Genomic DNA, 16,833 nt, shown 5'->3' with positions numbered 1-16,833 from the left:
AATGTTAAACAAGGAATCAGAGCTTATTGAGTCTTATAAAGTTCTTAATACTATCAATAAATGTTTAGCATGGATACTCTGAATGGAATATTGTAATACAATGACAAATAAGTTGCAATATAACTGGAAGAGCTGAATAATATATCAATAGTGGCATTTTCTAGCTATAAAAGAGCCCAAACATATCAAGATTACAATTTTGCTAAATGGCAGTATGACTTAGATGATCTCTTTGGAGAAGCAAAGGAATTAGTTGACAGGTTTTTATCATTTATCCAAAATCAAGAAGAAATATCATTTTATGGGACACTTGCTGAACTTTTACTGAAATAGTGACAATAAACATGAGTCAATAGATGATCATTCAGTTTATGTAGAGGTATAAGTTATAGATGATAAAGGGGTCAAAGAAAACTATGAGGACACTGACAAGAACTTTCAAATGAAATCAATGTATATTTTAATATTCAGTGACTTAAGTGGATTAAAAAATCCTTTTAAATAGATTATGAGGAAGATAATGAGAAATATAGTTTATATTCAGAAACAAAAAAGCAAAAAAGTTTGCAGAGTGCAGAAATTCCTCATCTTTTATTTTATATATTTGAATACTTTCTTCAAGAAGAGCTGGAAGGTGCTGATCATGGAAATAACCGAATAACATAAAAAATGAAAATGACTCTTAATATATGGGAAATGACCAATGTGGGAATTAATTTCAAATCTACTGTCTGCAAACACTCAGACTATGACTTTTTTTAGAACAGCTAAATAATCAACAACTTAGAAAAAAGAAAAATAAGATAGTATCTTCTCATAAAACACTAAGAAATGAGGAATAATGATAGAAAGTTTATTCTTATGCCCAATTAAGCAAGATCATTGTGAGAGAATTTTAAGCTGAAACTAGAAGAAATGCAATAGCTACAAGGCTACAGAAAGAGTGTATCTATTAATATATCTACTCCAAACTTTTTTTTCAACCAGTGAGTCACATAGGATTCTAACCTCATAGTTCTCAAAGTACTGTGAGAAGAATCATTAAAGAAATCAAAAACCACAAAAGCATCTTAGCCAGTCCAAATATACAAATAGGAGGCCAGTGAGGATAACAACATAATTTTGAGAATGTTAAAGAATCGATTTATTATACACTTGAAAAGAGGGGAAGATAATGATTGGGGGACAAAAATCACAGACATCTTTACCATTTGGAAGAAGTGATCAAGATGACTTTGGTTAATAACTACTGTAGCTAATGACGATATACTATTTTCTCCTCTTTATGAAAATGTTGATGAAAAGATTTTTACATGGATAATTGTCATTCTAAATAGAAGTATTAGAAAGGAATAGGATGACCATGACATTATGGTCAAACAACTGAAAGAAAGGTGCAGAAAATAAATCTTTGATTATTTTTTGACCTTAAAAAATACAGATGTCCTGCCTAAGTAAAAGGCAACCAAAGGAACCTCCTCCAACATGGTGCTTTTCATTTATATGTAGATGTAATTAAAAATTTCCTTGAAAAATACAATGACAAAGAGACCTTTTTGTTCATTGATCTGATTATTAATATCAAGGGAAAGTGTATATATATATATATATATATATATATATATATATAGAGAGAGAGAGAGAGAGAGAGAGAGAGAGAGAGAGAGAGACATCTAATTCAAAGTCTAGAACAAAAACATACCTGTAGACCACAGGAACAACTTAATTTTAAAATGTAATGTTATCTATGTTTTATTATATTTTATGTTATTTTTTTTTATTTTGTAAAATGTTGTCCAAGTACATTTTGATCTAGTTCAGGCAACACATAAGAACATTGTGGGCCAATTGTGTGATGTCTTTTATCTAAGCAATTCAACATTTGGGAAATTTGAGGATTTTATAAGATTTTTTTTCACTCTTCATTTCTCATTTGCTAATTATTTGCTTATGACCTAGAAGTTTTTGAAAATGTATAAACAAAGTAAAAAAGGATCCCTGTTTGTAAAATGATGTCTATTTCAATGAATGATTGTTAATAACATCTACCTCATAATGATCAACTTGACTGTAGGGAGATTTTGATGACTTTCCAAGTCATAATAATCAAAAGGCAATCACATTAAAATGAATCGTCCATACAACTGTGCCATGAGGAGCACAAAAGCAATAAAGGCAATGGTCAAAAGGGATTGTTTGGCAGAAATGAAAAAATAAAGTTTCCTTTCAGGAGCTTTTAAACAATAAAATTTGTTCTCCTTCAATCTCAAAATCTTAGAAAGTATTAGAAAAAAGCTAAGTAGCAGACTTAACCTATTTCTCTTTTCTCAGGAATGTTACTAGTATGAGGTGGAAAATACAATTTTGGAATCAGATCAATCCTCTTGAGGACTCCTAAATTCATGGCATGAAAATTTATGATCATAGGATCAAATGAGCCAAGAAAGAAATAATTCCTACATTCAATTAGAAATGTAGTTACCTGGAAGTTGTCTGGTCTAACCTTATTATTTTATAGCTGAGAAAAACTGAGTCCTCAAGAAATCAGGTGAATTGACCAAGGACAAATTGGTAAGTATCAGAGCAAGAATTTTAATCTAGGTCATTTGGCTCAAAATAGTTATCATATTTCACTCCCAAGTTTCTTAGATAATTGAATAAGGTTAAAGGAAGATGAGATACACTATTAAAAATTTATTTATAATTCATGGGACACTTGGGGGATGACTAATAAGGGATAGGATACAGAATGAATCTTTTATTTGTCTTGATATATCTCAGACATATTATAGACATATTCATTGTGTACATGAATCTTCTAGTTACTTTGTGAGCTCTGAGCAGCTTTTTGGCCCTTTAAGTATTCAAAGAATCCTGAGTTCCTACTTCAATCCTATGGAAGCCCCTTGACTCTTACAACTTAAAAACAAAAGCAAGAATAAGCAATCATTTATTAAGCAGGTTCTGTGCAGAAAAAAATTTTTTAAAAAAGGACATGACTTCAAAGAAATTAAATTCCCTGGAACATGACTGATAATAATTCAGAGAGGCATTTTCATTGAATGGTAGCAGGGCATGAGAACTGTATGACATTGAAAGATGATGGCATAAGAGAAATGGTAATAATTTGTGGAATGACTTTTTTCCAGGAGTTTGGCTATGAAGAGAAGGAGATACTGAGGGTGAAACCTGAGAAGAAACTAGAGTCAAATGAAGGATCTTAATACACACACACACACACACACACACACACACACACACACGGAAGTATTAGAGAAGTATTAGAAAAGAAGCTATTAGATATGAATAGATTAAAGATTGCAAAAACAGAAGGAATGATGAAAAGGGAGTGCAGTTACCAGAAATGATAGAAAGGGATGAGATCAAGGGTACAAGTAAAGAAGTTGGTCTTGTTGTGAAGAGACAAGAATATAGGAGGAGAGAATACAAAATGTTATCAAGGACTTCAGGGAGAGGATCTTAAGGCTAGAAGGTCAATTTCTGCCTGGGTGAGGTTTGAAGCTGATTTTTGAAACAACATTCAATGTTCTTATGCCCTTGGAAGCTGAAGAATGTGAAATCAGAGTCCAGATTCTCCCCCCACCCAACATTTTGCAGATGTCCTAAATGGTCACCTGGACTCTCTCAAATAGTTAAAGACCCTTCAGAGGGACCACATTTCACCTTTTTTTCTTTACCCTCTCCTCCTAATTCCTTCTGTCTCTGTGGAAAACATAACTATTAAAAAACACATTCTTAGAAATTAGCAAGGTTAAGAGTAGTAAAGGAAAATTCCAGTTTCCCCAAGACACAGTTCAGTTTGAACAAATCAGCTGCAAGGAAACTTTTCCTTTAACTTTTTCCCCATTTTCCTTGAAGTGATGACAGAGATCAAATATCAAGAGCCCTAGGTCAGAGATTAGTTATGGGGATTCTTTAGAATTGAAAGCTAGGAGTTTATGCACATTCATTCTCTTGTGACCAATGAATACCATTGGATTAATTAATGTTGTTTAACTGCTCATTCCTATTCCCTCAGTAAAATCAACTACTAAAACACTATAAGTTTACATATGGCTTCATGTATCTGACTCACATTGCTATTTACCAAAGAGGAACTGGAAAGGATTTGAAATTATATAAAAAAAAAGAGGAAACTGAGAAATACATAGCAAATCACGACTTTCTTCAAGTTTTCTGCAACATTTTTTCAAGGTTCTAAGGAAAGATAGATACAAACAATATTTGGAGTCAAAGGGAGCAATAGGGGACTCTTCCAAAGCAATTTGCCCATTTCCTTCACCTCCCCCTCTCTTTTCTCTACTTCGGTTTATCTCATCTGCCTGGAGGTAGCTACATGACACAAGAAATAACACATTGGCTAGAATCAAGAAGATTTAAGTTCAAGTTCAGCCACAGACATGTAGTTGCTGTGTGATCCTCCACAAGTCACTGACATGTTTGCCTCAGTTTTTTCTATTGTAATAATGACACCTTCCACCTCAAAAACAAGAGAACATTGTAGCCATTAACAACACGTTGTGAGATGATCAAAGATGATGAAGGCAGCTCCTCCTCTCAGCAATTCAGAAATCTAGGACAACCCTGGGAGACCTGTTATAGACTATTAATATCCATTAATATCCAGAGGGGAAGAAACAACAATGAAAATCGTAGAATCTGAATGGATATAATGCTCTCTTTTTTTGAAAACTTCTTTTATATTTTTCCTTCTGATCCCATGGCTTTCTTTCTTTTCCCTTAATCCTAATTCCATATACACAAAATGACTAACTTGTAAATGTGTTAACACAAAAATACTTTTACCAGACTGTCATCAAGAGAATGAGAATGGGAAAGGAGGGTGGTAGAAAAATGTGTAGCTTATAAATATGCCGGAGAAATGTTGAAAAATTTCCATAACAAGCAATTGGAAAAATAAAATATCAATTAAAAAAGAATAGCACCATCCTCAGAGGGTTGTATGTTTATCAAATGAGATAATATTAGTGAAGAGTTTAGTATGATGCCTGGAACACAGTGTGCACATAAATGTTTATTTCCTTCTTTCTTTTCTTTCTTAAACCCCTTCCACATGAAAATGTGTGGAAGATATAATTAACATCAGGAGATTGGTCGAAGGAATAGTAGAGAAAAGCTGAAAAGAAAAGAGGAGAGAAGGAAAATGTCAAGTTATATCTACCCTAGTGAGCAGGTACAATGAAGAAAAATAAATATTAGTAGAAACATTAAGAAATTTCTGGAACAAAAATAAAAGTACTGGAAATATATCATGAATCTTCACAAAATTTGGGTAGTAAGCAAGGTGAAACTACTTTAAAAGATTGCATCATTATATCTAATAGGTGCCCCTGAAATACAAATATAATATGGAACATAGGATCCATAGAGTTCAATTTCTATAGAAGGGTCCTCAGAGGACATGTCAAATCCCTTTATTTTAGAAATGAGGGAACTGAGGGTTAACGTGGTTAAGAACCTCATCTTGCATTTGGTAAGTATTGGATTCACTACTAAAATCCAGATCTTCTGATTCAAAAGTTTCTGATGCTATTCTCATGTTAAACAGGGAAAGGTGTTGGCTAAATAATAGCATAATTTGGATATATTTAAAATTTGTCAAGTTCAGTCTTTTTTGTTTCTATGTGAACTTAGAAGATGGTCTCCTGGGAAGTGCTCCAGAATTCTGTGTGTCCTATGCTATCTAAATTTTTATCACTGACTTGGATAAAAGCACATATATCATGCTTTCCAAATTTGCCAATGATACCAAACTGTTAGATATAATTAACATGCTGCATAGTACAATCAGAGAACATAAACATTACTGTTAAATTAGAACTTATCATTATTGAATCGAATTGAGAAGACTTAGAAAGAGGGGGATACTAATAAATGTTTAAAAACTGACTCTCCAAATACAAAATGTATGCATTTACTTTTAATTTTAATCTTCACTGTTAATATATTCTCAATCTCCTTAAGTTTAGAAATAAATACAACAATAAATCATGCCCAATTAATCTGCATCATTCATCAATTCTAAAGATATAACTTAACAATAACCCTTCCTAGCAGTATAAGTTGGCTCCAGTCATTTGCTGCATAGAGAGGTCATAGAGAAATAGCATAGCCTGTTGTATAGAGAACTGACCTCAAAACCAGGAAGAAATGTGTTCAGGTCTATACATCGACTATGTGATTCTAAGTGTGTAAACAAAACTCTCCTCTAGCCACTTTTCTAAGACTAGGTGGTGACCTGCATTGGCACGATGAGTTTTCTCATCTAAGAGTTCTCTATTTTTTTTTAAGTTTTGCAAGGCATTAGGTTTAAGTGACTTGCCCAAGGTCACACAGCTAAGTACTTATAGTATCTAAGGTCATATGTGAACTCAGGTCTTCTGACTCCAGGGCCAGTGCACTATCCATTTGGCCACCTAGCTGCTCTGAGTTCTCTAGTCTTATGAAATCATGAATACTATCTAAAGAGGTCCTAATAGTTGTCATTAATTATTTGAATTGCCTTTCCATAAAAGAGGAGTTGATATCAAGGAAAATGAGTGTAATTTGAAAAAACAATCAAACTTAAGATAAATATGAGGAAGAGCTAAGCATTGAGAGCTTGAAATAGAGGAAATATTGGACAGAGATGTGTTATAATTATTCTCTTTCCCTATCCCCATGCCATTCAAGTTTTTGAGAAGTCAAAGAACTTTAAGTGCCCTGGCCCTCCCTAAAACCATCAACAAAACAATGGATAATTGCCTTAGTCTGAAAGGATTAAGTCTTTGAATTACCACCCCTCATCTATATATCCCTAATTAGCTATCTCTGCTCTCAGTTACAGTCCCCAACCACATATATCTAAATTGCCTCATCTTCCTGCCCCTTTAAAAACTCACTCAGTTGAATTGCTTTTTTTTTTTCATTTGGGAATATAGCCTGTTCTTGGATAGCATCATCCCCCAAATAACCTCTCATGACCTTATTACCCTTCCTTAATGCTTATCCCCTTAAGACTCCTTTTCCTTTAGGAGGTCAGGCCACTATTGTGGTGATTCCTCAAGTAACCTCTATAGCTCTTCTTACTTCACATCTCCTCATGGTGGCTAAAAGTTTCATGGGTTGCCTTAGGAGGTAGTGAATCCTCTGTCACTGAACATATTCAAGTAATGGTTGAAAGAGCATTTAGGTATATTGTAGATGGAATTCTTGTCAAGGTACAGGTTGGAATAGAGGTTTTCTAGGATTGAGATAAAAAACTTAGGGAACTCAATTTATCAACTCTCAGTTTCTTAGTAGGAAGATTACAACTATGTCATCCACTCTAATGCCTACCTGAATAGGAATCTCTAATCCAGTTTTAGTTAAAGCCCTTTGATAAGAAATGCACTCTTATTCAGCTCTAATTAGGTTTATTTTTGAAATCTGAAATCTTTTCAATTTCTACTCTTTGAATATTTGGAGATAGCTATCATGTGTTGTTATCGTTGTTAAGTTATTGTGTCCAACTCTGTGAAGCTATTTGGTGTTTTCCTGCCAAAGACATTACAATATTTTGCCATTTCATTCTCTAGCTCATTTTACAGATGAGGAATTGAGATAGAGGTAAATGAACAGTCCAGGGTCACACATCTAGTCAGTGTCTTAGAACAGATTTGAGCTCAGGAAAAGGAATCTTCCTGTCACTAGGCTTGCTTAGCCTCTCTACTGTGTCACCTAGCTAGCTAGCTGCCCAACTGTCATGTTCCTGCTAAATATTTTTTTCTAAATGAAACATCCCCAACTCTTTCAACCTATCTTTCAACGTCATGATCAATGTTCCTTGATAATCCTAGTTACCCGCCTCTGGTGATACTTCAGAATGGCAAATTTAAATATTAGTGATATGTTTTTCTTCCATTTGAATTTACAATGAAAATATATATCAAAATGTATGAAACATTTCTAAATGGAGAAAAATGATTATTAATAACCAGAACCAGGGTTTCTCCTTTTTTCTAAAGTTCCCATTTCAAAACTCAGTCTTGAAAGGAAGGATACTACTGATTGAATTACCTTTCTCCTCAGTCTTGTTCAAAATGCACCCTGGTGGGAAAGCCCATTGTGCTCTACAAGAGGTATGGATGGGGATAAATTCTTTGATCAAATTGCCCAAGTCTGAACAATTTAGAAGCAAATGACAAAATCAAAATTACATTTCCTCAGTCCCTTATTAAAATGTTTTCCTTTCATTGTCAAAGTCATTTTCTCTCTTAACTAATCAGAATTGATTGCCATTCTCAGGAACACCCACTTTTCCAAGGACTTATAAGCTGTGAGCCCATTACCATGATTCAACTTTGACATTTGAAAATGTCTTTGACCCATTTTATTGATAATATGCTAGCATTATTAATAAAATGATTATTGTGAAATTGTCTCTTGAACTTTTTAAATGTCACATGATAATGATTATAGGTTTAATTTTCTCTATTTTTTTTATAAAATTTACTTGGCTCTTATATGTTCCAAAGCAGCATTTCAATGTATCTGAAATCCTAATACTAAAATGTACTTTAGAATTGTTCCTCTAGTCTTCCTACCTCTTTTCCCGACTGCAACTTAATCATCTAAGTGAACCCTTCAATCTCCAAGGTGATAATAGCTGCTAATAGATTTAATCAGAAAAATTAATCTGTGCATATGTTAGGGTCTTAGCAATATAATATCTTTAACCAGTGAAAATGTATAGTTTATACCATGCAGATTTCCAGAAAGTACCCATAGGGTCAATACAGTAGCAATAATTTCCATTGCTATGGCATATCTAACATGAGAGAAACTTTGAACACACAAAATCTCTCAAATTTGCCATGTAGATAGCCCCTTCTTCCTTACTCTTAATTTTCCTTTCATGACCCCACTCTGGTCACAAGACATTCCAGTCAGGACTATGCCTTTAATACCATTCTCTATGTCTTTATTCGTGTTGGTTTCCCCTCATTCTAAAAGGTTTTCTCCCAGTCTCTCTCTTGTTGTTGTCATGTAGAAGAAGTCCTATACATCACTTACTGTTCCAACACTTGGAATGGACATGATTTTATCTATAGAAGTGACATGTATAATTAGCATTTCTATTTAAGGTTTGCTAAGAATTCCACATGTTGTCTCATTTGATCCCCATAACAATCTTATAAAGTAGGTAATATTATTGTCACTTTTTTAAAGATGAGGAACTGAGACTCACAAAGATTAAATGATTTTCCTAGGGGCCTATGCTAGTAAGTCTTTGAGGGAAGAACTGAAGTCCACTCTTTCTGTTGCCAAGTTCAATGATATGCCATGTAGCTGCCTCTATTAAAGAAATAGTAGATGGATTGGCTTTACTACATCATCCTAAGCACCCTGAAACTTTTCCATATGATTCACAGTTGCAACTTCTGTGTGCTGCTTCTAACTCTTAAAAAATATATATACAACACAAATCCGAGGTTGATTTCAAATGGTCTCATATGATGATAGGGAGAAGTAAAGAGTTTCATACCCAAATTACTTCATCTACGCACACTCAAGAGGAGAAAAAAGCATTAAATAAATACAAGGGGGATACAGTAAGATAAGTGAGCCCAGAGCTAATGATTCCCATTGGAAGTTTGATTAATTTGAATAAACAAAGAAATAGAAACCATTTACATCAGACCTCAAAGATAACTAGAAGACAACACTTAGAATCATTTAAGAACATGAGTTATACAATTGCTGGTATCAGAAGATGGTTTATTTTTTAAATTTAGCAAAAAGTTTTACTGGTATTCCCTGAACATGTGTTTTAAAAACAGAAAAAAAAGTTTATTGCTTGTTCTTTTTTCCCACTTTAATTGTGGCATTCTACTGTAGGAGAAAAGTCTCTGCAATAAATTAAGAATGGAAATTAAGAAGGGCAGGAGGAGAAATAATTCTGATAAGAAATGTTAGAAGCAAGTGAAGAACTGAAAAGCGGCTTTAAAATAAGCTTTCCTTGAAAAAGTTTGCATTTTTGCCACAAAAATAAAATAGCAGCAGAGAAAGAAGATAAATATAAGTCAATTGCACACCAGTCCCCTGAGAAAGCCTTTGTTATTAGCCAAAACGGTAGTACTCAGAATCAAATTTGGGGTGCTTGTGTAAAGACTGTGAATCTTCTATTAGGGAGGTATCACTGAACTGGTCCAAATCAGAGGGGGTCTGGTGACCAGGGACATCATCTGCCAAAGTGTCCAGATAACTTCCCACTGATATCCCATCCAACCCATCACTGCCGTCCTGTAAGCTATTATAGCTTCCTTGTAAGGAGGTGTTTTGGCTTTCCAATAAACTGCAAAGGCTCCCACTGAGGCTGCTGCCTCGGCTGGTGATTGTACACTTCTCTTCCATCATCCACTTGATGGACTCGATGCTCTCATTGATGATAAGCAGCTGCCGCATGAGCCTGACATCAGTGGCTCTGAGATTAACCTATAGGGAACACAAAGAAAACATACATAATTTGCTTCTAAAATTTCCCATATATATATATAGAGCTTGAAATAAATTAGCATCATTTTACATAATATTAATTTCTACATAATATGCCCTACCATATTTAGCTAACAAATATGTGTGTGTGTATACGTAATAGTAAATATTCTTATTTTAAAAAAAAAGAATCCCAGAATCTTAGAGGTGGTTATCAAAAAGGCAGCATGGAACAGAGAATAATGGAAACAGCATAGTAATTGAGTGAGTAGATCTAGGTTCTCCTGAATTTATTGCTCAAACCTTTGACCTTGGGTAAGATACAATTTAAGTGCCAAATTTTCTTAACTGTAAAATGGCATTTATTATATTTTTACTACCTTCTTCATACTATTTTTATGAGGATTAAATAGAATAGTATATTGAAGAGTGGAAAGTGCTATAGAAATCCAAATTATCATTAGTGTCCCCATTAATACAATCACTACTCTGTTTCTTTTCCCTTACATGTAGGTAGGTCTAAGCTGCTTGAAAATTGACCACTGATTAGAGATTCTCATTTTATGATGGACTGAAGCTCTCACCAGTATCACAAAGTTTGAAAGGCTCCAAGTATAAACCAGTGATGGACTATATATTTCCATGCCATCCAAAGCCATTTTGGTTGTGCATGTATGTGCTAACATTGAATACATGATGTTCATCTATAAGAAATGAGATGGAATGTTGTACAAACACTCAGAAATTTAAAAGATATAGCTCTAGATAAATTAAATTTTTTCTTTAATATCTTACAAGGTGTTTTGTGTGTGTGTGTGTCACATAATTCTCAAAGTTCTTATAAGAATCAAATGAAATTCTAATTGCAGAACACTGAATGTAGTATGTGATCCATAATGAGTACTTGACCCATAATAAGCATACAAAAATTAGCTGTTGCTGATTTTTGCCTCATGCATGGGAGGGAAGAGGGAGGTACACTGTTAGAAGGGCTCTTAAACCCCATGGCTTTGAGCAAGGAAAGGGCAAGGGATCCTTCAGCCATAGTCTTACCCCAGGAATAAGATTCATGGACCACTGTCTTACTAGAATTTGGGACTCTTTCTTCCTTATCTTCATTTCCCCTATGCCTAGGTTATGTTAAGTACATAATAAAAATTAAACTAATTCAGCTGAATCAGCTTAGTAACCTAATCATTTATAGCAAAAAACTTTATGCTGTAGGCAAACCCTCAAAAACCTATTTATCACTAATGCATTGTTGGTGGAATTGTGAGCTGATCCAACCATTTTACAGAGTACTATGGAACTGTGCCCAAAGGACAATAAAATTCTTAGATCTAGCATTATGGGATCTGTATCCCAAAGAGAACACAAAAACCAACATTACTAGGTCTGTTTCCCCCAAAAGATCACAAAAATGGCAAAAAGACCCAGATGTACAAGAATATTCATAGAAGTTCTTTTTGTGGTAGGAAAGAATTGGAAATTGAGGGAATGCTCAATACAGAAATCAATGACAATTTGAAAAGACCTGTGATTTAGTAAAAACGATGATGATGATGATGATGATGATGATAGCTAGCGTTTATATAGCACTTTACAAAAGCACTCTACATATCTCAACTGTTCTTAACAACAACCCAATAAAAAGATTCTATGAGTATCATTTTACAATGAAGAAACTGAAGGAAATATCCAGAGAAAGGACTATGGAATCACAATGCAGATCAAAGCTTAATATTTTTACCTTTTTTTAATTTTGTTTTTGTTTTACCCTTCTCATAGTTTTTTCACTATTTATTCTTATTCTTCTTTCTAACTAATAGAATAATATGTGTAACACAATTATCAGATTACTTGCTATCCTAGGTTGGGAAGGAGAGAAAAGTTGTCAGGGAGAAAACTTTACAGAAATGAATGTTGAAATGTAATTAGAAAAATAAGTAATTAAAAAAACCCTATTTACACCATAAGATAGTAGAAATAGTGAGTGAATTGAAGTGCAGGGATTGCTTAAATTTTATAGTCTATAGCACCATACTTTGAACACTGTAAAAATAATAATGTATATTAGTAAATGTGAATTGAACTGAATTTATGGGAAGCCTTGAATTCCAACTTCCCCTGTATACCTTTAAAATTGAAATATAGCTCTTCCTTTTGTTCTTTGAGTCTCCAGCATTTCTGGGTCTTAAGAGAAAAAGGGACTTGGGATACAACAGTGGACATTCTGGAGGTGAGACTGCTTAATAACCATATAGGAGTATCATTATAGCAATAAGGAACATTCCATGGGCTGGATGGAAAGAGAGCAACATCAGAAGGTGAAGGAATAGTGGTGGAAAAGGCATCAAGAGCCTTGCATACATATATATATATATATACATATATATATATATATATATATATATATATATATATATATATATATACATACACACACACACACACACACACACACACACACACAGAGGAGTTATTTTTAAGTCAGGGACTAACCACATCCACTATCTGATGTGAACAGCAGCCTTCTCTATTTTCAATTGATTTCTTAAGCAATTTTAATCACTTTTTTTATATTAGTGGCTTCCATGAATCAATTTTTTTTTAGGTTTTTGCAAGGCAAATGGGGTTAAGTGGCTTGCCCAAGGCCACACAGCTGGGCAATTATTAAGTGTCTGAGACCGGATTTGAACCCAGGTACTCCTGACTACAAGGCCGGTGCTTTATCCACTCTGCCACCTAGCTGCCCCACCATGAATCAAATTTAACTAAATATATTTGACAATAAAGAAGGGAGTTAAACTAGGAAGCAAACAAAGCTTCCTTTGATCACAAAATAACTCATTTTAGAAAAATCTCTCTCTGAAAGTAAAATATCAACAGGACACTGACCACAGTTGGGAAAAAATAAAAAGACAAGTCAAGTGCAATTTGTTAATCTTGTTGATCAATTATTATGGATTTAACATTGATCTTGTGTCCCCCAGTGAAAGAGTAAAGATTATTTGAGTTCATGGATACTCTAATAAATAAAAAATGATAGTGGTGATGAAAATGATAATAATAACAGTATTTATACCCCTACTATGTGCTAAGTGCTTTAAAAATATTAGCATATTTGATCCTCACAATAATCCTGAGGCAAGTACTTTTATCATCATTTTACAAATGAAGAAACTGAGGCAACAAAGATTAAATGACTTATCCAAGGTATCAAAACTAATATCTATCTGAGGCTACATACATTGCTAAGCCTAAAACAACCCAGAAGCACCCATTTGCTCCTTGATTCTTATCATATCTGCTCCCAAGATCATATCTTTGGGTATAATTTTAGCCATATAGAAATGAGAGATATGAGGGAACTTGCACATAGTAAAATAAACTCTCTATATCACACAAAAGGAGAAAAGGGACATCTACTTAGTTTCCTGGAATATCATTGTTGCAGTATCTCTTTAACTTTGGAGAGGTTGCAATTATTTTTCAACTTTGAACATGTGAGCAATCTGCTCAATTACTAAATTATAGTGTTTCCTCTAGCTTCAGCGGCTGCCCCACCCTTTCTTGCCACATTCATGTATAAAATCTGGCAATCATTATATAGATATTCACTAGCTATTTAACCAGGAGCAAGTTACTTTAATCTCCCAGAGTCAGTTTTTTTCATCTATAAAATGGATGAAATGAGATTTATTATTCAGTTTGACAAGCATTTATTTAGTGACTTCTGCATGTAAGGCACTATGCTAGGAACAAGGTGTACAAAGACAAAAATAGATCTCCCCCAAGGAGCTCCAATTCTATGATATTAGATGATTCCTACTTCATATGTGGACAGCTAAGTGGTGGGGTGTATAGAGTGCTAGGGGTTTGAAGTCAGGAAGATTCACCTTCCTGAATTCAACTCTGCTACTAGATAACTACTGACTGAGTGACCGTGGGCAAGTCACTTAACCCTTTTTGCCTCAGTTCCTCATCTGTAAAATGAACTGGAGAAGGAAATGGAAAACCACTCCAGTTTTCTGCCAAGAAAACACTCAATGTAGTCATGAAGAATCGGACCCAAAAAGTGAACCAATAAATCTTAATGTGTGAGAGAAATATGAGTTACTAATTTTTGTATTCTCCTGATATGGAACTGCCACTGGTGGGGAGGGGTGGTGAGTAGAGAGCAACAAAGGAATTATTTTATGTTATCAGTACCTTGCTCTCAGAATGGTGAATATAGGAAGAAAGGTCTTAATTTCAAATCTCATATTAAGTGAAGAAAAAAATCTAAGTGAGAAAAAGGTGGTAGTTCCTAGAAATGTCATTTTAAGAATGAGGTATTATGGCAACCAAGACCATCTAGGCAGATCTAGTTCCAAATAATGAGTTCATGACTATTTCTGGTTTTAGCTCTCAGGTAATAAGAGAATAATGAACTCATGATATGAGTCACAAGCTAAATATCCATCTCTTTATTTGGATAGTGATGTCAGTTCTAGCATGTGACAGGTGTCATATAAGTTCTTGCTTAATTGATTGTTTTTCAGGGAAATAGATAAAAATGACATTTAAAAAAGAAATATGGTCTTATCTAAAGTACTCATTAAGGGGATTTTAAAAAAATATAGTGATTCTGATTCTCTTCCTAATTTGCCATTTACTCAGTTTGGCATTTAATAACATTAAATAGCAGGGAGTTTTTTCCAATTGACCCAATTCTCATTTGCTATAGTATGGTAGCATCAACAATATTATTTATTATTTGAGAACTGTAAACAAATAAAAAACAACAACAACAACAAAAATTATGACATTTTCCCAGACATGAAACTATGTAAATAATAGTAAAAAAGGTGTGTGTGTGTTGGAGGGATGTGTAAAAAGTGTGTGTGTGTGTGGGGGGGGGATGTCTCAGTTTTTGGTTTATTTCAAATTAGAAGTTTTGCTCTATTATTTGTAATTCTGTCTTATGCCAAAGGAATACTTGGGCATGTGGATAAAACATTGATACCTTCTTGTAGATTGAGATTCATTCATTGTATGAATGAAATACTTTCAAAGAAGGACCTGTAACTTGCCCGTAATCACACATGAAATAAGTTACATTAGGCAAGAGTTGAAGCTTAGTTCCCTGACTCTAAATTCAGACTTCTTTATTCTTACTCTGTTTCCTTTCAGTCATTTTTCTGACTGATTTCCAACTTCACCTAATCAAAGTAGTAAGGGACTGAGAGGGGGCCAAATAAATCTAAGAATTAGTTAAAAACAACAGCAACACATGATCAAAACATATACTGGGAATTCTATGTGGGTTTTAGTTTACTTTGAAGCATTTGGGGACTTAAATTTTTTGGATAAAAATTCATTATTTGGTAAAAATTGTTGGGAAAACTGGAAAGCAATCTAGCAGAAATTGGGGATAGAGCAATATCTTACAATATTTACCAAAATAAGGTCAAAATAGATATATAATTGAGATATAAAGAAAGATGTTATAAGAAAATTTGAAGAGAATGGAACATAGTACCTATCAGACTTATGTTTGGTGAACATTTCATGAATATATAAGAGATGGATAGCAGTGTGATGGATAATTTCAATTATGTTGAATTATAAATAACTGCACAAATAAAACAAATGTAGCCATGATTAGAAGTAAAACAGAAAACTGGCAGGGGTGATTTATAAACAGTTTCTCAGATAAAGGTCTCATATTTCAAATAATTTCAAATCTATAAGAATTCAAGTCATTTCTTAATTGATAAATGGACAAGAGAAATGAATAGGCAGTTTTCCTATGAAGAGATCAAAACAATTTATATAATGAAAAAATGTTCTTAATCATTGATTAGAGAAGTGCAAATTAAAAGAAAAACCTTGAGATATATTACATGTATCAGATTGGCTAAAATGATTGAAAAGAAAAGCAATAAATGTTGGAGGGGATATGTAAAAAGTGGAGCACTAATTCACTGTTGATAGAACTGTGACCTGATCCAACCATTTTGGAAAGCAATCTGGAATTATGCATAAAGAGTTATGCCCAGTGATACCCTACTAGATCTGTTTCTGAAGGTGATTAGAGAAGAAAAAAAGGAGCTAGGTGTTGTAAAAATATTTATAGCAGTTCTCTTTTTGTTGACAAAGAACGGGAAATTACGGAGACCCATCAATTGAGGAATGACTGAACAAGTATGATATATATTCATGATGGAATATTAGTGTTTTAAGAAATAATGAGCTCCATGATCTTAGAAAAACAGATACCCTTGCAAGAAATAATAAAGAATGAAATAAGCAGAACCAAGAGAATACTGTATATAGTAAACAGCAATAATG

The 16,833-nt window shown here is 33.7% G+C and overlaps 1 protein-coding gene across 2 annotated transcripts in view; it reads right to left on the bottom strand.

Moving 5' to 3' along the window:
- Positions 1-1,677: 1,677 nt before the first annotated feature.
- The window catches only part of LURAP1L (leucine rich adaptor protein 1 like), a 60,232-nt gene continuing 45,076 nt past the window's right edge, over positions 1,678-16,833 (bottom strand). Inside the window, exon 3 of one of the 2 annotated variants that reach the window (XM_074197509.1) lies at positions 1,678-10,497. In XM_074197509.1, the coding sequence (XP_074053610.1) occupies positions 10,123-10,497 (375 nt within the window). In that variant the 3' untranslated portion in view covers positions 1,678-10,122. The remainder of the gene's footprint in view (positions 10,498-16,833) is intronic. The other variant, XM_074197508.1, reaches the window with a different exon arrangement.

The sequence above is a fragment of the Macrotis lagotis genome, chromosome 8 (genome assembly GCF_037893015.1).
Source record: "Macrotis lagotis isolate mMagLag1 chromosome 8, bilby.v1.9.chrom.fasta, whole genome shotgun sequence".
NCBI classification, from domain to species: Eukaryota; Metazoa; Chordata; class Mammalia; order Peramelemorphia; family Peramelidae; genus Macrotis; species Macrotis lagotis.
Note: the sequence above shows the minus strand (reverse complement) of the source record. Positions and strands in the feature narration are given on the sequence as shown.